This window comes from Pogoniulus pusillus, chromosome 22 (assembly GCF_015220805.1).
Source record: "Pogoniulus pusillus isolate bPogPus1 chromosome 22, bPogPus1.pri, whole genome shotgun sequence".
In the NCBI taxonomy this organism is placed as follows: Eukaryota; Metazoa; Chordata; class Aves; order Piciformes; family Lybiidae; genus Pogoniulus; species Pogoniulus pusillus.
In genome coordinates this window covers 9,074,914-9,097,935 of record NC_087285.1, presented here as the reverse complement: position 1 = coordinate 9,097,935, position 23,022 = coordinate 9,074,914, and the positions used below count along the sequence as shown (strand labels likewise).

Genomic DNA, 23,022 nt, shown 5'->3' with positions numbered 1-23,022 from the left:
GAGCACACCTGGACTATAGTCACATCAGAAATTGCTTTACAGAAGTATTTGCTTTTGTTAGGGTCCAGATAATACCTTTATTTCTTTGGTTGCTGGATTTTGCATGATGAGAAGAGAGTGTTTTCTTGAAAACTAACTGGAAATAAAAGGTTACGTGGACAAATGTGGGTTCATAGAAGTCACAATAAGCAGAAGGAAAAACAAGTCTGAGTGTGCCTTACCAACAGTGCCCCATGCCCCAGACTTATCTATCACCTTGAACCCACAGGACTCCTTTTCACACTGGCCCCACAGAATTTAATATACAAAACATAGCCTTGCAGAGACAAAAATCAGTTCTATCCATGGAAAGCCAAAGCCTTGAACCAAGTATAACTTCTTGAACCTCTGTCTCAACCCAGTGTCCTGAGCCAACCCTGGAGGCAGGGCAGGCAGTGCTAAGATTCAAAAATTCCCTTGGAATAAATTAAAGTGAACTGACACCGAACAGCTGAGGAGTTTGGCTTATTAGAGCCTGTGAAAACTCTCCTTCACTTGCACCTTAACGGTGCTTGGTTGGACCAGTGCAGAGGGAAAATGAAAAGAACGATGAAAGGAAAAACAGAGAGGAAGAGGGACAGAAAGAACAAGTTAAGAAGAGAAAACAAAGATATCTCTACTGCACTGTATCCAGGGTCATTTTCACAGGCATACTTCATGTCTTTCAGTGGTGGGTGCACATCCCATCAGGGTCTTCTGTGGTAGATGCAACATGTGGACTCCAGAAGTTGTGGTCCTTTTATACCCTTTGGGTGGGGTGGGCAGTCTCTCCAAATCACAAGGAGAGGTGTGCACGGAGGGTGAGCATTCCACTGCAATGTCTGCCATCGGCCTTGAGTTTAAAATAAGCAAAGAGGGAATTCCTGCCTTCATAGAAATTATCTCTTTTCACTGTTATGCCTTTCTGCCAAGCCAACAGCTCTCCTCCAGGGCTGTTAAGTGCTATACAAAACATCACCCCATCTATTTAGACCAGCTATGTTATGCATTGCATCAAGACAATAGTCACTTGGCTCTCACAACTTCAACATTCCCCTCCAATCTGCAATTCTATATGCTGGAAACCACTATCCCTCCACCCTGTAAAACGGTGAAATGCAGCAGAAAATCCTGCCTTCTCCTACAATTTGCTTCCAAAACCTCTGCCGAGTTCCCTATACAGCCATGCCACTCCTGTAAGCTCCAGCTCCTAAACCATGCCTGACTCTTGGGCATGGTGCATCTGCCTCCAGTAAAACAAAGCAATGGAAACACAGATTCCTTACTATCAATACATGCACAGGCTGGCTTAGTACCTCTTAGTACCTCTCGAGAGCTGAGTTTGAATTAAGAACTCAGTATTTAAACCATCTGAGTTTAAAGCAGCTCCAGAGCCTCAGACAATCATTTTTTATTCTTAAATAATGTGTGAAATCCACCAGGATTTTGTGCCAGACTGAAATGTAGAAGGGAACTGAAAATAAGCAAGGCATTTAGTTCAGCTTGGGTACTCCTGATTTCTGCAAGCCTGATGTACCTGTGCAGCTCCACAAGCTCTCTGGCACACAACCCCAGATTTTTGCCAGGCTAAAACAATTGGTGAGTCTATTTACAACTCCATAAGCTGGTGAAGGAAAAAACACTACACAAAAGAGTTCAGATACACCCAGTAGAATTAAAAAGGTTTTGAAACTCACACATGAAAAATCTTTAAAGGCACATAGAGAAATTAAAATAGACAACTAAATAAAGGTCTTGGGAATAAGACAAACATACCTGAAGCAGCTCTACTGCATGTGAGCATTCCTCCAAGCCATTCAAGGGTGCCAGGCTGGCAAGACATTGCACTTACCCTTTTGAGCCTTCTCTTTTCTTGCCTGGTATCCAGCCTCCGCTGATTAGCACTCAGCTCAGGTAGTCACCTAGCTGCAAGAGCCACTCCTAACAAGAGGCCATGTTTCACACAACACGTGTTTTTTGCAGGTGGGAATGTTGCATAACAAATGGATCTCAATAATCAGACTAACATTATATTAGTAAACATAATTCTAGCATTCAGCAGAGGAATCCCTATACCCTCACAACACCTCACACTGGGACACACTGCCACAAACTGCCACACAGTCACTAAATAACCTGGAACATCTATTGCATACTTAATGGGAAACAGCTGCAAACAAACTACCGACAGGTGGGCTGAGTTTAGAGAGGTTTGCTCATTGGTGCAGGAGCTTTCACTGAAGGTGGCCAGAGCCAGGGTTGGGAAGCAGAGCTGGGGCAGCTGGTGAGCAGCACTCAGTGCAGGTGTCTTTGATTATCCACTCCCTCCTCCAGCCATGGTCCTTGCAAGCAGAGGCTGACAGTCACTTTGTTTTGTTTTCAGGCATAACCCTTGCCTCTCTGTGAAGGCAGAACTACTCTGCCCTCCCTGCTCACCCAGGAAACTCCAGCCTCCATGACCTCAAGCTGCTGCCAGTGTGCACACTCAGCACCTTTTCATTATAGCAGGGTGTGTGACATAGCAAAAGGTGGAATCAGTTCCTCTGAATCAAAACCTTCCTACACCACACATATAATTACCAAAAAGGAGAGCTTTCTGGGGGCAACAACTGCTGTCCTGTATTGCAAATAAAGATTCCTCTCCAAACTCCCCTGCAATGCAGGAACTGGAAGTGATGACGCTGACAGTCCTGTGAAGCCAACACCTACTGTGGCAGGTACAAACTGCGCCCGCCAAGCACCAAGCTCTGCTAGAAGCTGACAAAGACCAGCTTGCTGTCCCCTGACACTAGCTGGCACCTGTCCCAGGCTGAGAACTATAGGGTTAAAAAAATCCTCTGGGGACTAGAAGACTGTTACTCAGTCCCATAGTTCTGCTATCTCTTTATGAAGTCCCGGCAAGGCCAGCTCCTTCTCCTCTCCTGCTCCTCCAGCCCTGTGCGTCAGGAGCTGCTTTATGGGGAGAAACACGTAAGCAGGAGACCTGTTTTGGGGCCTGCAGAGGCTTGTGCTTAGGCCTGTGCATGGTGGAGGCATTGGCGGGGGGAAGGACTGGAGCACAGGAGATTGCAGATTTAGTTCTGGGCTGGGGGAAAATTCGAGGGGGTATGACTGTTGTATCTGCTTCTGTAATTTCTTTTCTGTATCTCTCCAAATATAATTCTGTGGTTTTTCTCCAACTGGAGAGCTTCATTTCTGTCGGCTCTCTTTAAAAACCATGACACCAAGCACCTTTATCTCTAGAGGCTGATAAAGACCAGCTTGATGTCCCCTGACACTAGCTGGCACCTCAAGGCCCAGAAGTTCTTTTGCTGCTTGGAGAGCTTGGCCATCCAACTAATGAAGCAGTTGACTACTGCTACATTCAACAAGGGTATGAATGGAGTCCTGACGAGGAGAGGGCTCTCTGCACACAGAAGCAGCCAGATCTCCTCCCATTAGAATGGGACATTGTGTAAGGAGCCCTGACTCCTGCCTTGGTGAGTGTATTTATTTTGGATACCTGTGGAGAGATTTTTCTTTTCTGAATGGGTGTGTGCACACTTTGGTTCATCTCTCCCTAGATAGTTCAATCAGTTGTGCAACAGTGCATGTCCATCTGACATTGGTAGCATTACTGTATGAGAAGGAGAGCAGATCAACTGCAATAAATCCACAGTTTTCAGGTGGCTGCTGATGGCTGTTTTGTGGCTGCCTCCTTAGCACCTGCATTAGTGGTTTTCATGTTGAGCAGGTCCTCAGAAACCTCCAGCAGCTGTTGCTGTCTGCAGTTGAGGATTGGGTTGGGTTTTTTTGTGGTGTTTTTTGTTGTTGTTGTTTTGAGGGGATCTTTTTTCCCCCCTAATTGCAGGCCAAAATAAACCTGTTCCTTCCTCCAGCTGTGATCCTTGTTAGCAGGGGGTCACAGTCAGTCTGTTTTCCTACCAGGCAGAACCTTATGGATATATAACTTCCAGAGGAACTGAAATTGATAGAAACTCTGAAAGGTTCAAGACTTGATAAAATCAGGCCTAGCTATTAAGATGAATAATTAAAAAAATATTTGTTTCAGTTTCTTCAGCAGCTATTTTAGGAGACATTTCATATTCTGTGTTGACACTTGATCAATTCAAATTAGTGCTAAACCTATCACTTTTGATCACTCCAAGCTGAGAAGTGAGCGTCTGATATGTGTAACGACTGAGCACAGCTCTCGTAAGGTGATGCTTTGAGCTGTGATACAGCACGTGTGCTGGAGATTAGCTGGAAACTACTTTTAAGTATTCCCTGTGATACTACCAGTGATCAAAGAAGCAGAGAAATTCTACTTATTAATTAATAAACCAGGCTTTAAACCACAGATATGGAGCACCCAGAAATAGGAAGCTGTCATTCCTGTAACATAAATCAGCATTTTCCATTTCTTTTTCCACTTAGCTAATCACAAACGGTAATGAACCAAAGACATAACAGCTTCTCGGGGAGAAAAATCGATGCCAAAATCGCCTATTTAACCAATTGATAGTAATTGTGTAAAGAGCATTATCTAAACTTTTGTTTTCTAATTATTGCAACAAGGAAGGCAGGGAAACCAGGAAAGGAAAGAGAAGATACTTGTGTTGTTATTACTGGCAACACCTGCAAAGCAAACTGAAAGCTCTGGTCCTCCTTACAGTGCTGGTGGCATCCACAGCGGATTTTCCAAGCTGAATGAATTTTTATCACAGATCACTCACACACAAGTATTTACTTTCTTAATGGACACTTTCCCTTCAATCAGTGCTAAAATGTGTGCTGAAGCAGAAGGTTAAAAGTTAATTGCTATTGTCATTGCTACTCAATTACTGCCTGCACTAAAGCTGTCAGGCAGTAAAGGCAAGAGAAGGAGAAACGCCACCACTAATGGTGAATTTCCTGTCTTTTGTCACTGTGTCAAAACATTCTCATTCTGTAATCACAGGCTTTCAGCAAAACAGCTCAAATGGCAGCAAAATCCCAATGCAAAGCATTTCAAAGATCAGATTACTGAAGGCAAGGAGAAGGATTAAGCTCTTAAACGCTACTTAAACTTCTAGTGAGTGGTACTTAGAGGAGCTCCCAACCTGAGCACAGGCCAGCCTTTCCAGGGCACAAGCTCCTTCCAGGGGCTTTTCCGTGGCCACACTGCAGGCAGCGGGAGGTGGCGGGAATGGCAGAGAGGACTGACCGTGTAAGACAGGGAATTGGGCACTTCCTTATGACAGGAATTCACCGCCACGAAGCCTTCCCTGGAATTCAGCTCCAAAGTTGGGGAATCAGGGCCCCTGATGTTCAGCAGGACCACAGAGAGCCAAGTTTATAATGCTTTCCGGTGTCTCACATTTCTAAACCCAGGTATCCTTGGAGCACTCTTCCCAGCAGAGATCAGGGTTGCTCTCTGGCTTCCGTTCTGAGCCTCAACCAAAGCTGCTGGAAGAGATCTAGACCAGGGTGCCTCTTGAGGTGAGATACATTCTTCTGGGAAAGGGGAACACAAGCTCAACTCTTAATTCATAAAAGGGGAATTTCACCCCTAAATCAGAGCACTTCTCCGGTTTCTTGGGATAGGAATTTTCTCCTCAGACCCCGCAAATCTAGCTCACAGTTATCTTAGCACCTGCCTAGAAACAACTCTTACTACTTGTGAGCTACTTTAACTTCTAAAATAAGCTCAGGTGAAATGTGCTGCATGTATGCCACTTCAGTAGCCTATGGCTAAACCAAGTTATTTAAAGGTGTCCATTTTGTGAATGAGTTTAACCATTCTGCTGCATAAATATCTCAACAGAACAAATCAGCACTAGTTCCACAGCTGACTTCATCAACTCCTTCCAGCCCTACTGCAATGCTTTCCTCTACATCACAGCCCAGCCTGGAAACCAAAACATCTCAGACATACAGAGAGCACACTGGAGAAGACATTAGAGTCTTAATAGATTATGACAGCACATTACATCACTGTATTGTTATATTAAGAGATCCGCAGCTCCCCAAAGCTGCCATCAGTAACAGTAGCTGAACCTACCTCTCCAACTGTGCATGGATTCTGTGCTCTCAGATGGAGCCATTTTGGGATGGCATTTGCAGGTCCCCCAGATGGGAAGCCAGATTAGCATTTTCTGTTCTTACTCACATTAGGGAAGCACACACACTTGCCATACTCTGCTCATGTGTAACCTTCACTCCAAACAGGAGCCTCTGCAGAGGCTGTCCCCATGAGATTGGTTTCCTTCAGAAACCAGTGCTGCTTGCAGCAAAGTGCCACCAAGACACAGACCCACTTCTAAGAAGCAGTGTTTATTAGAGATATATTCAGCAGCTGTTTCCCCTTGAGGCACTCAGACATGATTCTTTCCCTGGAAATGAAGCATGAAAGTGTGGGAAACTGTTCACAGCTTGATGACTGCGTTTCCTTAGGTCTCTGAGCCAAATTACTGGGAGTGTGTGAATACACAGAAAGCTCATTTACAAATGAGGCTGTTAGAAAATTTGGATCCAGAAAGAGGCGTCTGTGTGTTCTCTGCATTACAAATACATTAGGTTGCCTAAAACTGCTTGTTTCTCTGGATAATGGGTGATTTGTGAAGATGATTTCTTACATACTTGTATCCAAACAGACAGCACAGCAATTTACAAGTAATAATTTCTTCTGCTTCTAAAATCCTGGAATTGTGTTGTTAGAAAAGACCTTTAAAATCATTAAGTCCAAGCATTATCTTACTCTGTCAAGCCTGGTGCTAAACCATGTCCTTGAGAACTACATCTCTGCATCTTTTAAACACTTCCAAGGAATATCACTGGCTCAAATAATGAAACCGTTATCAGACTCCCTGGGTATGGAAAGCAGAGCAGGAGGGGAGAGCATGCAGTACAGCTCCCAAATCCAGTGATAGAGTATGCCCAACACTGATCTCTCCTTCACATTTCAGCATAAGCTTCTTCATCCTCAACTAAAAGGCAACAGTAATAAGGGATGTGTAACTGGTGCATTCCTCCACTGGTCTTAGGAGCAGCACATTCAAAGTATTTACCAAAGAGAAACAAACCTCACAAATCCAAAAAAAGACTGCAGACAAATGGCTGAAGTCTTGTGTTAAATCCAGCTAAGGAGCAAACTTCCAACTGAATCCTCCAAGTACTCTACATCAGGCACTAAAGCCTGCCAAGCTACAGGAGATAGGGTTTAGTCATCAACTCATTAAAATACATGGAGCTGACATGGATGAATTTCCTTGCCTGCTTCTGCAATCCCAGCTTTTATGTTCACGCTACACAAATTTAACACATGACTAAACAAACATCAAGTCTAAAATCCAAGTTTTTGCTACCAATAGTGCATGTATTACAGATCATGGCATGATGAGTAACTGGAGATTTTATACTAGGAACCACTTCTTTGTTTGAATTAAATCTTGGACTAATGAATAGTTTACATACAAGGGATGACAGAAACCAGAACTCAGAGCAAATTATCATTTGCAACAACAGATGTTTTGTTCACATCACAGTAGAAAATGTAAGCCTAATGTATCTGGGTGAAAGACAAATTTTCATTGGGAAAACAGTAAAATACATTCTTTAATGGAGTGGGTTCACTGATTTTTTCCAGGTCTATGCTGCTGACATGCACTTCCTCAAACTAAGACTAATCTTCAGAGATAAATAACAACTGAAAAGAGGGCTCCAGAGGAACTAATACCAGCATTCCACTACTTGAAGGGAGCCTACACAAAAGCTGCAAAGGGACTTTACAAAGGCCTGCAGTGATAGGACAAGGGGCAATGATTTGAAATTAGAGAAGAGCAAATTTAGATTGGATGCCAGGAACAAGTTCTTTATCATGTGGTTAGTGGAACAATGGAACAGGTTGCCCAGGGAGATACTTAGAATCATAGAAAGTGTTTCAAGATATAGGTGGTGTTCAAGAAAAGCCTGGATGAGACACTTAGTGCCATTGTTTAGTTGATTGGATAGGACTGAGCAATAGGTTGGACTGGATGAGTTTGGAAGTCTCTTCCAACTTGGTTGATTCTATGAAAAATGAAGCTGTGTCTTTCACCTAGCCCTGTCTCACCACTTCACTATGAGGGAATGTGGTCCAGTCACACCAGATTTATAGGACCTTGAAAAGTGCTAGAAGTCCCTTTGCTCTGACAGAGAAAAGCTATGAGATGTGTGGGTAAAACAACCAAGCAGAGGCTATCAGGACTATGCAGGGAACAGATTTTGCATTTTAACAGCTAAAATGCAAAACCTCTGATTAGCTAGGGATTAATCTAAAACCCTTGGCCTGAGTTAAAAGGAAGTGGTTTGGGTTGGCTTTTTGTTTGGGTGTTTTTTTATGTTTGTTTGGTTGGGTTTTGGGGGGGATATTCTTACTATGCACTGGAAAATGTTATGCAGAAAATTGCAAAGGTGACAAACACTTTATTAGCCTGCAATAAAATAACAAATTAATTGAAAAAAAAATGAGACTAGACAGTAATTTTACAAAGGCTTCCTGGAAGACCTAATCTAGAAGTGAAAGCATCTGTGGAAAAGAGAAGTTCTTGTCCCAGCCTACACTTGTAACCAAGCCTGATTACATCACATCAGATATGGGAACTAACTTGAGGAGTCCCCATCTGACAACATCTTAAGGTCAGTTTAAAACTCAGCTAAACTTTAACTGAATGTCTAAAATGTATATCTAGAACATATGATGGCTGACAAATTACTTTGGCAGCTTCTGCACAGGCCCTGCACTGAATCCTTGCAAATGCTGTGAGAGCTCAAAAGACACACAAGTTTTGTTAATAACTTGCTCAAAATGGTATTTACAGAAAAAAAATACAGGACTCTCATGGGACAATTTTTTATGCACAATGTCTTCCTGGAAATACAAACCAAATTCATTAGCTGATTTTAATATTTGCATGCAGCTTACATCTGAGAGACTGCTTTAATTTAATTATGCTCTTTGTCATAGAGAGACGTCCGAGTAATCTTAATGGTCTAGCCGTGAAATGAGAAGTGAAGTGCAAACTCAGCCTTAGACTGTCAAACACTTGAAATGGAATAACTTCTTACTCCTATAATTTGAGTTGGATACAAATCAGAGACCTTTAGCTGCAGCATTGTATTTCTTTACCAGTAACCTCTGACAGTCAATAGGAGCTTAGAAGAAAGTCATCATACTTATGAGTGCTCTGCATCCTTCAATTTGTCTGACATTCTCCTTTATCAAACCACATTTAATTGCCAGCATCTGGAACTTTGGAAAATATGAGTCTGCCTCAGGGTGCTATAGGAAAAACAGACACTGAGGAAAAAGTCTCAAGGCAAAAAAGGCCAGTATACTTCTGATCATGGGTAAAGTTAAAGTACATTGTTCTCTCTCTGAGAAGACCTGGAAATTAAGGAGGCAATATCTTGCTGTGTAATAAAAGAAACCCAACTGCATGAGGAAGAAAGAATAGGTTTGCTTATGAAGCAATTGCTCAGGGCACTAAATTAAAGTTCTGCTAGTGAATTGAATCGTATTATTTTCTACCATTCTGAGAGCCTGGTTGTACAGTTTATGCAGCTCTGCACTGTGTCACACAGCATGGATTCACAAAGATGCTACAGGCTCTCAGCAGCCAAGTTCAAAAATCAAACATCTTCTGTAGTCTTCCTCCACCTGTCTCATACGGAGTCTTTCACTGCTGGGTGACACCCCAGCAGGTTCCCTGCTTTCTCTTGAGTTTCCTTACATAGAGACTTTTCCCTCCATCTCTGCAAGGTGATGCCTTCTGGCTCCCCAACCAGACTTCTCTCTAGCAGGTCTTCTCACCTGAGAGTTCCTTCTAAATAGTTAATTTGATACTGACTCCAGTTTTCATCCTCAATATATCTGCTGTCTAGATTTTACCCACTTAAATTCTCAATCTACACCCTCCACTTCCCTCTCTCCCTCACAGCTTTAATCCCAGAATCCCTTTGTCCCTTGTGAGTTACACAGGCTTTCCTTCTCTCCGGTTCAGGCTGTGCATCTACACTTTCTGTAGCTGGAGCCTTCTGTCCAAACTGGTTATGGTCACAGCAGTATTCAGCTCAAGGTAAAGAGCAATGCCTAATGATTTGCTACCCATACAACTATTTATCTGAATTGTAGGAGCCAAGCCCTGCTGTTCATGGCAAGTCAGCTTCCACAGCAACAGGCATCTAAAGGTGGGTGTCCTCACTGCTTCTGAAATGCAAGCCTAAAGCATCTCAACTCAGACAATCCAGAAATAACCCACCCTGGAAGGTAGCACCTTTGGCTAAAATGAGATCTCTTCACTTTTAAAAGGCTTAAGTAGCTTAAGGTTTTTCAAAACAGAGTTGCTGTCTAACTTAATGACTAATTTCCTGAGCCCAAGTGTATCAGTTTTCTACGAGTGAAATGAGTGACAGGATTTACAAAGAATGCCAGCTCTGGAATAGTGCACTGCCCAGGGTTGGAAGAAGCAATTAAACTTGAAATAGCTGGGAGAACAAATAATCCCAAGTGCAAAGCACACTTTCGGTCCTCTATATAAACAAACAAAAAAAGCCCTAAGAATGGTGTGCTAATATACAGATTTAAACCATATCTACTGTTTCTACCTCTGTATAATGGTGCTGCATGGCTTAATAGGAAACATTCAAGTTGAAGAGCTGTCACCAGCTGCCACTCAACTTGCATCACATTCTTTCCCATAAATTAGCAGAACTGTAAAGCTGCAACTATTACAAGCTTTTCAAACACTTGAAATAGGCCATTCTTTCTTTTCTTCCTTTGGCTGGGAAAGTTACTTTGCAAATAATGCTGACTGATTGCCACGAAGAAAGGCGCTGATGCTTCTTTGGTATGACCTTTCCTATTTAGAAGGGTTTTGTCTGCAGTAAAAATTTGTCATCACAGCATTTGTTACAGCTACTCTGCCAGAACCTTCCATTTGCAGCCAAAACATCACACCTGTACCTTTGAATTAACCTTCTTGGTTTAACTCGAGATTACTTCATTTACTCTTCTGCATCACAATCCCCAGAACTTCCTGGTACTTAACAGTTTCTGCCATGTTTTACTTCCTTTCATGCTTCCTCACGTGGCCCTTTCAGTCTTTTTACATTTCTAGTCAACTCTCTCCTAACTTGTCTTCTGGTACCTAGTTCCTATTGGCCTTGACTGATGATTTGTTTCTGCTTAACATCCTTCACGCTGCAGATGGCTGTGCAAGCTCTTCTCTACTACTGCAGAGCCATTCTTGGAACAGGCCTGTGCATAAAGACACCACCTCAGATCTGCACATAGACACGCTGAGCACTGCCTTCTGTGTTCACTGAGAGCAGGCTCCCATGCCAGCCTCTGCCACAAGCTGAGTGTCCAGGAAGAGCCCTGGGGTTCCTTTTCCTTTATCTTCCCTCACAAACCTCCAGAACCCACGAGGATGATGCAGACTTTATCTAAGAGACCTTATCTACTCTTCTTTTACAGGCCAGAGTATTAAAAATTAAACCCAAAAAGTGGGGTTTTCTTACATTTTCCTAAAGGAAGAAAATCAGCTGGTTATGTATTCTACTCTTCTTTGTTTGGCATCTTCTTTCACAACAGAAAGTTCTGCCTGAAACTCCTTTTCAACTAGAAGCACCTATTGCCTTCTAACTTCTTCTGGTACAGGAAGGCAGATCTGATACAAAATTTGAACGGTGGCTAATGGACTATTTCAAAGTAAAGGAAAGACTTGCTAAAGATATCCCCAAAATAGTTTTGGATTTTCTTTTGCCTCAAATAAAAGCATGCTGTTAAAGGAAATGCCAGCAGATCCTGTAATGAAGCTTGCTGTATTTGCATATGCAATTAATACTGCAGATGGTAGCACCCAGTTTGCTAGTTATCTCTTTAAACAGTGTTCACTAATCTGCACTTCAAGAAGTACCACACCATGCGAAGCTTTTAAAGCTCTTTACAAACACAGTTCATTAATCCTCAGGAACTTTTCAAAGGTGCACATTATCATCCCACCTCTAACAGTAGATAAAATTTGGCATAAAGAATTAATATACAGTTTTTCAAAGGCGTTTGATGCTTAACCCTTGACAAGGCTCAAAGATCCAGTCAAGGACTCAGAAGGAGACTGAAAAGGTCCAAACACCAGCAATAGAAATGCCTAAGGCATTGCACATGAAGAGATATTGAATAGAGTAGGGTTAGGTAAAAAAGAATGAGCATATGGCAAAGGACTCCTAAGTAACCAGAGCACAATTTGCCAGTCTCTCTTCCCTCTTCACCATAGCTTAACAGAAGGCTGCATGTGGAGTGGACTGAAGTTCAAAGGCAGTCACTCAAAAAGGAAAAAAAATGCTGTATACAGTTAACACAAACCCATGACCCTAAAGCCTTTGTAGGGCAGGGAGGGGCTAGGGTCTGGGCCAGACCTGGGGACACAGTGCCAGGTGCAGCGCTCAGCCACCGCAACTCTCCTCCCAAGGCTGTAGCTCTGGCTCAGCCTCTCCATACACTCTGAGAGAAGTCAGTGTGAGGGGCAGCTCTCAGGGAGCTCCCCTCATAACTCGGAACATGATTTGTGCTCCACAGGCTGCATTCTGCAGCATGCCTTCCTCCTCCACACCACCCCACATAAGAATGCAAAGAAAGGCAGACCATTCTGCTTGCTATAACACAGTGCTGGAATCAAACCTGTCTTAGATTATTAACAACCACCACACCATGCAGGGCAGGAAAGTATCTGAGATGAGAACATTAATTCCTAACTACTGGGGAGGATTTTACAATTTCCTTTTTAGTCCTGCCTCTTAAATTCCACTGAGATTTCCTGCTCCTGCCTCTGAAGCTGTCACTGTAAGAGTCATAAGGTCAACAAGTTATTAAATGGGTGACTGCACCTGTGCCCTTCACAAGAGCAATAGGATCAAAACAGACTTGCAGATGAGTTTACATGCAACTTTTCCAGGTTCTCTGAGGAAGGTAATCTGGTCTGCTGGCGTGGAAGCTGCAAAGAGGAGAATTACCTGACTACCGAATGTATTTGGTTTCTGAAATGGACAGGAAGGCTACCTCAGAGATGAACATCTGAAATCCATACTGAAAGAGAAGGTGCTAGCTGGGAAAAAAGAGAAACTGTGGCTCCCATCATAGTAGAGAAGTTAATAATCTAGACAGCCAAATCAAGACTCTTGATTCTTGCCAGGCTGTCAGGGAAGATAAGGGAAATGCAGCTTGCTGTCTGTGTGACCAGGTGAAAAAAAGACCTTGAAAATCAAAGCCGGAGGCCTCCAGGAGGTGGTTATAGAGAGACATGCTTGGGAAACATGTTTGTTAGCAAGGCTGCTGAATGCAGTATTTTTTCCCCCTGCATAGGATGTGGTAAAAATCAGCTAGAAAAAGGGTCATCCAGATTGGATTCTAACCAGAAGTACAGGAACTGATAAAATCAGTGACATGAGACTAAGGAAGAGGTTAGAGGATACCTAGATAAGATGGAGTTTTTGAAATTGGCTGGGCCTGCTATCCATCCTCAGCTGATGAAATCTCAGGGCTGTTAGCAGTTCTCGGCAGCCCGCGGTTGAAGTACAGGGATGAGGTGCAGCATATTGGAACAAGATAAATACACTTCCTGTCTTTACAAAAGGCAGGGGATGAGGAGATAGGGAATTAGACATCTGTCAGCTTAGCTGCAGTTCCTAGAAATAAATAAAACCAAACTATTGGTAAGCAGAGAGAAGATCACAAGAAAATGAGTGGCTGCCTGGCTGGATCTGTTCAGAGTAATTGGTGTCAAAACAATTTAATTTTCTTTGATAGTAAGACAATAGATTTTGTGTCACATCTTGATTCCTCTAAAGTTTTCCACAGTATTTCATCTCACTTTCTTGTATGTAAGCCAAGAAAACAGAGTCTAGAGGAAAATACTAGGGAGTGGATGCAGAACTACCTAAAAAACTACTCAGTAGTGTCAAAGGCTCATTCTCAGAAGAGAAGATACAAAAAGCCTGGGCATTATGGGCAGCTGTCTTAGGTCTGGCATCAGACATTATGGATGGCAGATGAAGGTTTGCAAATACCATCAAGTTGGACAAGGAGGAAAATAAGTTGAAGATGAAATGTAGATGTAAAAAATATCTTAAAAGTCAAAGTCTGAAAACAAACAAGCGCAGGTCTCCATTCAATATGAACCAAACATAGAAATCTGTGCCTATCTTAAGATAATCATCTGCACAGATGTAGAGCAGGACACAATTTTACTTCCATAAAGAAATTCAGGAGCTGTAAAGGATCAAAATCCGCATGTTATATAAACCAGGCAAATGCTTTTCTAGAAGTATAAGCACAGACATAATTTACAAGACAAATGACATAGCTCTACTCTTCTCCAAACCATCAAGGCCTCAGTTGGAATACAAGATCCAATTTTGGCTGATGCACACCCAGAAAGGTATAACCCAATTAAAGAAAGGTTCAGAGCAGTAAGAATGATCAATAGTCTAATAAACAAGACCTAAACAAATTGAGGTTGCTCAGGAAAGGAGAGTCTAAAAGACGATAAGTACACAAAAGACCAGTGTAGAGAAAGAGGTTAATCTGCTGTATGTCCTCACTGGATGAGAGAAGTAACAAGCTTCAAATTTAGCAAGGAATAATCAGTTTGGTAGGAGGAAAAAGCTGTCCACTGGAGCACGTAACAAAGCACTGAAACAAATTGCCCAGAGAGACTGTGGAGCCTCAATGCTGGGAGGGCTTTTATGAGCAAGTCAGGAAGCAGCTGCCAGAAGCTGCCTTGGGGCAGATGGATGGCTCAGACTGGGTCTGTAGAAGACTGCCATTCCAGTGCCTCTGCTGCCTTATGCCCACACTGCAGTCTGCTAGCTCACTGTCATACAAACCACAGGAAACAGATCTTCTAGTTTGGTATGGAAACTACCCAAAACAGGCTATCTTATTCTTTCCTACTGAAGCCTCTGCACACCTTAAAACCTTCATAGTTGTAGGTATGAAGAGACACTAGGAAATGTGCTAGAATTCCCAGAAAGAATATGCAAGGTCACATAGAAAGGCAGTGACAGAAAAAATAAGTTTCCTCTGGCTCAGGCATCCTTGCTCTTGCCAGCTGCTCACTCTCCCCTCAGCTATTTTAATATGGATGTACAATATTCATTAACCTTTCTCACCAGACCAGAAAACTAAAATTCAACTCCACTTTCTCAAGTTGCTCAGGAAGTCATTGCTATCTCATTCCCATGCATACATTTGGAGTCAGTTTAATTTTCTGGACAGTAAATTGTTAATTATCAGAGCTCAGGCAGTAGAGCTAGGTGTCACAGAGTGACAGGATGTGGGCTGTAGTCCACCCTGAGTACACTCTGCTAGAGTTGGCACTCAGTTTACAGCACAGAAAATAAATCCAAAATACCTACCTGCACCCCTCTGGGCTCAGTTCCCCACACAAAACCATGCTCAACAATCAATTGGGTTCTGTGTTCCTACTGATGCATGCTGGAACACTCCTGGGTCACACCTGTAGGTACCTTCCTTCTCCTGCAGCATGGGCTGTAGCCTGCTTCCTGACAGCATCACTTGTTAACACCCACCCTGCTACTGCACAGACGCAGAATTCAATGCAGTTGTAGCTTTTCCCTGCTCTCCTGGCTCTGGCACTTTACTAAGTTTGCTAAAGAGGGTCTTGCAAGTGCTCTGGAGGGTAAATGCTCTGTGAGCTACCTGATGGCCTGTAACTAGAAAGGGCTGGACTTGACACAGCATCGTCCGCTCCTCAGGTCCCTTCAGTTGTGCTGCCAGCTAAATCTGGAGTCAGGCAGCTTGTCTGCTCCTCCCACCTCCCTTTTCTATTTCCATCACCTGTGTCCTGGTTTACAGTGGAGGGTGGCTGTCATACTGCTTCACTTCCCTGAGAGATCGCTTTAGAATCTGCATGCATGTGTATTTGCGCAACAGCACGCTGCGGAGTTCAAAGCTGTTTTCTCTTTCAAAGTACTCCTTGTGTGTAAGTTGTCCCAAGTCTGATGTGCACCAGGTTTGTATTTTTGTTCTTGATTGATACTGCTGCACTATATTCTTTTTAAAACTCTAGCTATTCTGGGAGAGATGTATAATTTAATATGTTCAATAGATTTCTTGTCAGGCATTCACGTACAACTTCCTTCATCTTGCACCCAGATGTTTGATTTTCCACAGTAATTGGATCTGCAGCACTTGTGTTTACTTTTGCAGCCCATGGTAAACGCTGCTTTTTTAGCCCAGGACTATCACAGGGTTTGCTGAAGCCTACAGCAGCCTAACCTGTAGGTTGTCTAAACCTACAACAGTAGTTTTCAGGCAGTTCAGGCTCTTTTTTGCATAATGTACAAATTAATATGGCCTGATCACTACACCAAGCAAAAACTCTTCTGTAGAGCAGTAGCTGTGGGCATGCACTGTAACATCATTAACCTGCTCTATGCTTAGCTGCACATCGTTTCAGTGGATCTGCAGTGGGCCAGTGGGGACCAGGAATCAAAACTTGTCTCACAGGCCTGGATGCCATCCTATGCAGCCTGCTCTAGGTGAACGTGTTCTGACAGGAAGGTCGGACTGAATGATCTCCAGAGGTGCCCTCTAGCTCCCTCTGTTCTGTGATTCTCTACAGTCCATTCACAGGCAGAACTGTCTCCCCTCACTGAAAGCAAAATGAGAAATCCAAATACAGAGTGTAGGAGGGACTTCAAGCCCTTCTGCAGGGACAGAGCTAAGTCCCAAGTTACTTAGAACCATGAAGATGATCCAGGTCTGTAGAAAATAAAAGCTGTAAGGATGAGAGCTGTATGACATCTGAAGCCTACTCACCATGTCTGCAAAACCAAAATCAAGATAAACAATCTCATTTGCAGGCACTGTGAGACCAGCTTAAGGACAAGTGGAAGATATTACTGTTGGGGTGAGTGGCTGCCAACCCATAACTAAGCACACAGGCTCTTCACTTCTGCTGGCTTGATTAGTACATTACCCAGTTCTTTACCTGGAGACAGTCTCATTTTCTGTTGAATAGCTGTGGGAGAGTCAGAGCTGCAGGTATGAAGACAGGTAGGAGAGAGGCCAGGAGTAATGATGGCTTAAAAGACAGGGCTTCACTTTTTAATTTGTCTCTGATGCTTGTGCTGGTAGTCCTCAAGTTTCTCCTCAAGTCCCATCACATTTGTTTTCTTTCTCCTTTTCAACACGTGCCTGCTCTTTCCAGGGTTGTCATTTGTGCTCAGTACTCACCATAGCTGCTTTCAACCTTTTCTTTTTGTATTTAAAAAGCCCAGCTGGGACTTCTAAACAGCTGAGCTCAAAAAGACGATTTAAAATAAAAAGCAAAAGTGCCAACAGCTGCAGGGAGCCCTACTGCAACCTTCAAAAGGTAGAAAGGAGAATAAATGCCCCAGTACAGCCTGATGATTCACTGCTTAGTCAGGCAAGATGTGAACTTGCCAGCAGTGGTGCCCTCCATATGGCCATCCTGACTGGCTTGTGCTGAGCAGGACTCACCACAGTTTTCTCCTGAGCCCTTTTCAGGGATAAGCTGGTGGTAGGGAAGTACTCCTTACAGCATTCTTCCCTATCCACCAAAGTCTCTAGGCTGCAGGGAGTCTTAGCATAGGATTGTCAAAGTTTATAACCATGGAGAGGAAAATCAAGGAAATCAACTGTCCAGCAGTAGGTAAGGGAGAGGAGACAGTTAGCAGACAAGCAGTGACAGCCAATGCTCCTCCTGATAACAAGAAAGAAGCCAGCACACAATCCTACTGGGAAAAAAAACACGTCTACAGAAAGCAAGGGGCATATTCTTGGGAAAGAAAAGCAGAAAAAAAAAAACAATTACTGGGGCTATTCTTAATTGCAAAAAGGGAACAAAGATAATCACAGGTATGGCAAAGGAAGCAGTAAGTAATAGCATGGGCAACAGATGTAAGTCTCCCAAGTTCCAGTACTGTTTAATGTTTTTTTCCATCATCGTATTGAGTGTTCAAATTACAGCAGAGTAGCTTGCTTGCTGTCTTAGACCTGATACCCTCTGAGTTCCAAGGCATCCCTCCCTGCTAAACGAAAGCCCCAAGATGTGGCCACCAGCTGCTGTTCCTGCAGACACCAGCCTGCCTTTCGCATGAGCACTGGTCCCAGACAGGAAGGCCTTTGAACAATGGTCACAGACAAGGTGTGAGTGCAGAAGGAGCTTTCCAGTCCACAACTTATCTTTGGTGCTCTTAACCCTGACCTCTCCATCCCCCAGTCTGTATTCAACCTCCTGAGACAGCACAGTGGTCTTATTCTTCAGACAATTTAATTTCTGGGGGCTTTTTTTTTTTTTTTTCCTTTTTCCCCCTCCTCTCAGTATGGGAAGATACTTCTGGAAATGGGATCCTTGAGGTCCTCCTCATGGTTTCATTTCTGGGCTGCCTCTCTATACGGTGCTTTTTTGGTTCATACAAGGCAATGAAACTCCTTGCTCAAAAGACACCTCCAATTCTCCTACAGTGTGGGACAATGTGACCTCAAAGCATTGAAAAATGTGCTACAGAAAGTGCAGTATTTTGAACTATATGATAAATGAAAACTAAGATGCATCAGAGTTTTATGGAGTAGCTATTCTTTTTCTCCCTCCTAAAAGATGAATATTGTACAGTAAAATTTTCACAAGAATGAACTGGAAGGAAAAAAACCCAACCACTTTCTGTCAGAAACTAGGTCATCTCAACATTGTTGGGATGTTTATTGAATTCATATTTTTTCACCTCATCAAATGATACAAAAGAAGAAATTCTTTAAGAATAGTAACAATTCAAAGGTCAGGACAAAAGGCAAAAAGAAAACCAAGGATTATTTCAGCAACTAGAAAAATCCTTTGAATCCAAGAGAACTGAACTAAGAAGCAATTTTAAGCACAGAAGCATCAAGTTAGGACAAAAATGGGTCAGGTGTTTAATAGAAGAGAACAGACTAAAGAAGGTTTTTTTTTTTCCACTTCACAGTACAGCAAACTTGGATTAAATAACAAGGCCAAAGCAAGAGGTTTTTATGAAACAAAAATAGATTCAACACTGTTGCTATGAACTTGGTATTAGTTAGTAAGTAGAATCCTGCGAGGGCCACAGAGGGATGATGTCCACCACAATGGACTTGTGGAAATTAAGGGGTCACAGAAGCTCTCCTCACATTCCAGAAAGACCTGAGATGATGAAGCGGTAAATGGAGATGAGCTTCCATATCAACTCACTCTGTCTAGCATCCAGTTTCCACCTGCACTGTCCTGTGGTGAATGGAGGTACAATGTGTTGAGGTGAAGCCATGAATCATCAGTGACACTTAACAGTAGTTGCACCAGCACAACAGCTGGAAGTGACACTCACAGCTTACCCTTTACCCTGAGGACTCACATATACTAGCACTTCCTGTCTGAGAAGTCTCCTAAGTTTTTGTTGACTGATTAACACAATAAAACCTATGCTACTCCAGTTGTGATCTCCTCTTGAGCTTTAAAATGTCTCTCTACAACCTCCAAGTGCTCTGTCTCCATGGATGCCCACTCTTATGCTCAGTGGCATCATGTATCACCATATATAGGAAAAGGACCTGGGGGTCTGGGTTGATGAAAAGCTCAACATGCGCCAGCAGTGTGCACGTATAGCCCAGACAGCCAACCATGTCCTGGGCTGCATCAAGGGCAGCATGGCCAGCAGAGCAAGAGAGAGGATTCTCTCCCTTTACTCTGCTCTTGTCAGACCCCACCTGGAGTACTGTGTGCACTTCTGGAGCTCCCAACACAGGAAAGACATGGAATTGTTAGAGCGAACCCAGGGGAGGCACGAAGATGATCAGAGGGCTGGAGCAGCTCTGCTATGAGGACAGGATGAGATAGTTTGGGCTTTGTAGCCTGGAGAAGAGAAGGCTTCAAGAAGATCTTATAGTAGCCTTTCAATACCTGAAGGGGGCCTGCAGGGAGGCTGGGAAGGGACTATTTACGAGGTCTTGTAATGACAGGATGGGGGGGAGTGGGTTTAAACTGGGAGAGGGGAGATTCAAACTAGATGTTAGGAAAGGGTTCTTTATAAATGAGGGTGGTGAGACACTAGAACAGGTTGTCCAAGGAGGCTGTGGATGCTCCCTCCCTGGAGGTGTTCAAGGCCAGGCTGGATGAGGTCTTAAGGGACCTGTTCTAGTGGGAGGTGTCCCTGCCTATGTCTGGGGGTTGGAACTGGATGATCCTCGAGATCCCTTCCAACCTAAACCATTCTATAATTCTATGATTTTCTATCCTGCCCTGAACACAGGAGGGACATGGACCTGATGAAGCTGGTCCAGAGACCACAAAAACGAGCACACAGATAATGCTCTTCACAAAATTGTTGACCAAAAAACACTTGACATGAGGGCAGCCAGTAAAGACAAACCTGTGTGCACACTGTGTTTGGAAGCTGTGCAAATATGCTCACAAAGCCCAGGGCCATAATATAGCATCGGTGGGTTCAGGAGAAAACCTGTGTGAAGAACAGCAAGAGAATTCTGATCATTTCCCTGCTTTTCACAGCATGCTGGATGGTCCAGCTTCTGCCTTGACTCTCCTATCTAAGAAGCCAGAAAACACAATCACCCAGAGCACCACTGACGTGTGGGCTGTTCTGTACTTTCCCGCTGGATGGAAACCCTAAGCAGAGCATAAGGAGGTGTAAAAAATGAAGGAAAAGGCCTTTGAATTTTGTTTTAAGAAGAGCCTATATGAATGGGACAAAAATGATGCTGTGCCAGAGGGCCTCCGGGCTCTATCTCACAGCCCAGTGCCAACAACTGCTTGTGCTACGGTAGGCAGGCACAAGGAGAAGACTGGATGTTTGCCCAGAGGCTGTCACAGCAGCCCAGGGCATTCATTTACCTGGATCTTTAACTGAGGTGCTCTGCAGGTCCACGTTTCTGAGAGACTCAGCTGTTTACGAATTCCCTTAGTGGAGGAGAGTCTTGTAAGGAATTAAACAAAGCCTTTCCAACTAAAGGAAGAAGCGACAGTGCTGATGCCTGGTGCTGTTGGATCCTCCTGTGTCTGCTGCAGGTCTCAGCTGCATGCTGCCATTTCTGATAGCACAAGTGTGGTACATAATCACAAAACGAGCAGATTTCCAAGGTAAGGTAGAGTTTGATTTAGCACTGCCTTTTTGGGGGCAAGGAGGAAAGAACACTCAGTACTGGTTAAACTACCTGCCTGCCATTTGTGCTGCAGAGATTAATTTGGGTTTGTCTTATTACCACATTTGGCTTTCAGCTACAACTTAGCCTTTGGTCTCCTCTGACACGTGAAGCAGGTCAGCCCCACTTACCTCTTTTCTCCCTCCACACTCTGAGCTGCCTGATGAGAAGATATCAGGCACAAATGTATGAAAGTGACCTTATCTGTCCCTGAAAAGGCAATTTCACTCCTATCAGAGCAATCAAAGCCTCTCATCCTCCTTGTTGATGTCCTCTACCTAGGATGTTTGGTAAACTGAAATAGCAGCTGATATAAACACAGACTGCTTGCCAGAATAAAAATAACCTTTTTTGCTTGATACAGAGGAGGACCAGGAAAGACAGCAGTGTGCCAATGATGGAAATCAATTCCACTCAGCCACTGTGATACAAGACAATACCAAAAAGTGCATTTGGGACACAGAATTCTTAAAATGGTTTTATAAGTCCTCCTATCTTGTGTAGTAGTGAGAGCCAGAAAAACTATTCTTGCCCACCCTTCTCTATCCACAGTGTGTGCTCCTCCCTACCTGAGCAGAGACACATTCTTCTGCTTTAACCTTCTTTGCTGCCTTCATTTTGACATCTGACCAGGAATTATATACTAAGACACAACTATTTTGTTACTTTTGACACCTGAAGGAAGTATGTATGCCTGAGGAGTACACTGATTATGAGAAAGGAGCAGCTGTACATTTACCTGGAAAGCATCAAACACTTTCAGTGGAAAGATTTTTGAAGTGCAGGTGATAAGCTAAGATGTAAATCACCCAGCTGATGATATAAAACACCCAGCTGAGACTACAAACCAACAACAATGGCAGATTAGCGGAAAAAAGTTAGGATCATGATTCTGCATTATACCCACCAAGGCTTCTATGACAATCTCTCACCTAACTTCTAAGAAGCAAATTAGATGATCATTGGAATGAGCCTGTCAGTGGTGGCAGAGAGAAGACAGAAGATTGTGATATACACAGCAATACATAATAGTGCACACTGTTAGCGGATTCTCAGGGTTTAAAGTCTACTGAGTTAGTTCCTTTCCATTTATAATTTCCAAGGACTTTATGGTCAAAGTAAAAGCTTGGAGAAAATTGAATCTGGTCATTATTTAACTTCATTTTATACTGGAATAATTTGAGTATGGAGAGAAAAACACACTGTCTGTCTGAACATCACCTTGGGGAAGGGAGTGGAAAACCCCTGACACACTCCTGTCATGGGTAGGACAAGAAAAGTAGTGGCAGACCACAACAAACAAGTTTGTATCTGCTGAGGAGGTTATCGTGTGAAGAATGGTGGCATGGTCCTGTTAGCCTCCATCAGTGTGCACAAGCACTTTGTGGACCAGAGGTCCTCTGTAGGTACCAATGCTTTCTAAAGATTTCAACAGCCACTCAGAAAGCCAAGAACATGCAACACATAAAATGCCAAAGTTGGATCAGAAAACTGAGTACTTCTACAAAAGCTCACTATGAGCCAACAGCTGATGCACACAGCCCCAGTGTACATTCACTAATGACACCAAATGACGACCTGGAAACTGCCCATATTTAGGTAACTGAAATAAGATGCTGCAGCCCAAAGCAGAGGTGTGATCAAGAGCCAGAGGCTCTCTTACAGGCAGCTTGTGTGTCACCCTATGGGCAAAGGAGTCAGAGTGCAGCCAGTGTGTATCAAGTACCAACACAGCAAACAACAACGCTGTAACTCCTGGGTTAGCAACAAAGAAAAAGTTAGAGCTCTGGAAA

The 23,022-nt window shown here is 43.3% G+C and overlaps 1 protein-coding gene across 4 annotated transcripts in view; it reads right to left on the bottom strand.

Moving 5' to 3' along the window:
• KCNIP1 (potassium voltage-gated channel interacting protein 1) overlaps positions 1-23,022 on the bottom strand; it is a 371,107-nt gene that overhangs the window by 87,536 nt on the left and 260,549 nt on the right. Inside the window, exon 1 of one of the 4 annotated variants that reach the window (XM_064161630.1) lies at positions 1,871-2,113. The exons of 2 other annotated variants lie outside the window; for them this stretch is intronic. Coding sequence is in view for 1 of the 2 variants with exons in the window: in XM_064161628.1 (XP_064017698.1) it covers positions 1,795-1,861 (67 nt within the window). In the remaining variant the exon portion in view is untranslated. Of the gene's footprint in view, positions 1-1,794; positions 2,114-23,022 lie in introns of those variants that run through there. One more of the 4 variants, XM_064161628.1, reaches the window with a different exon arrangement.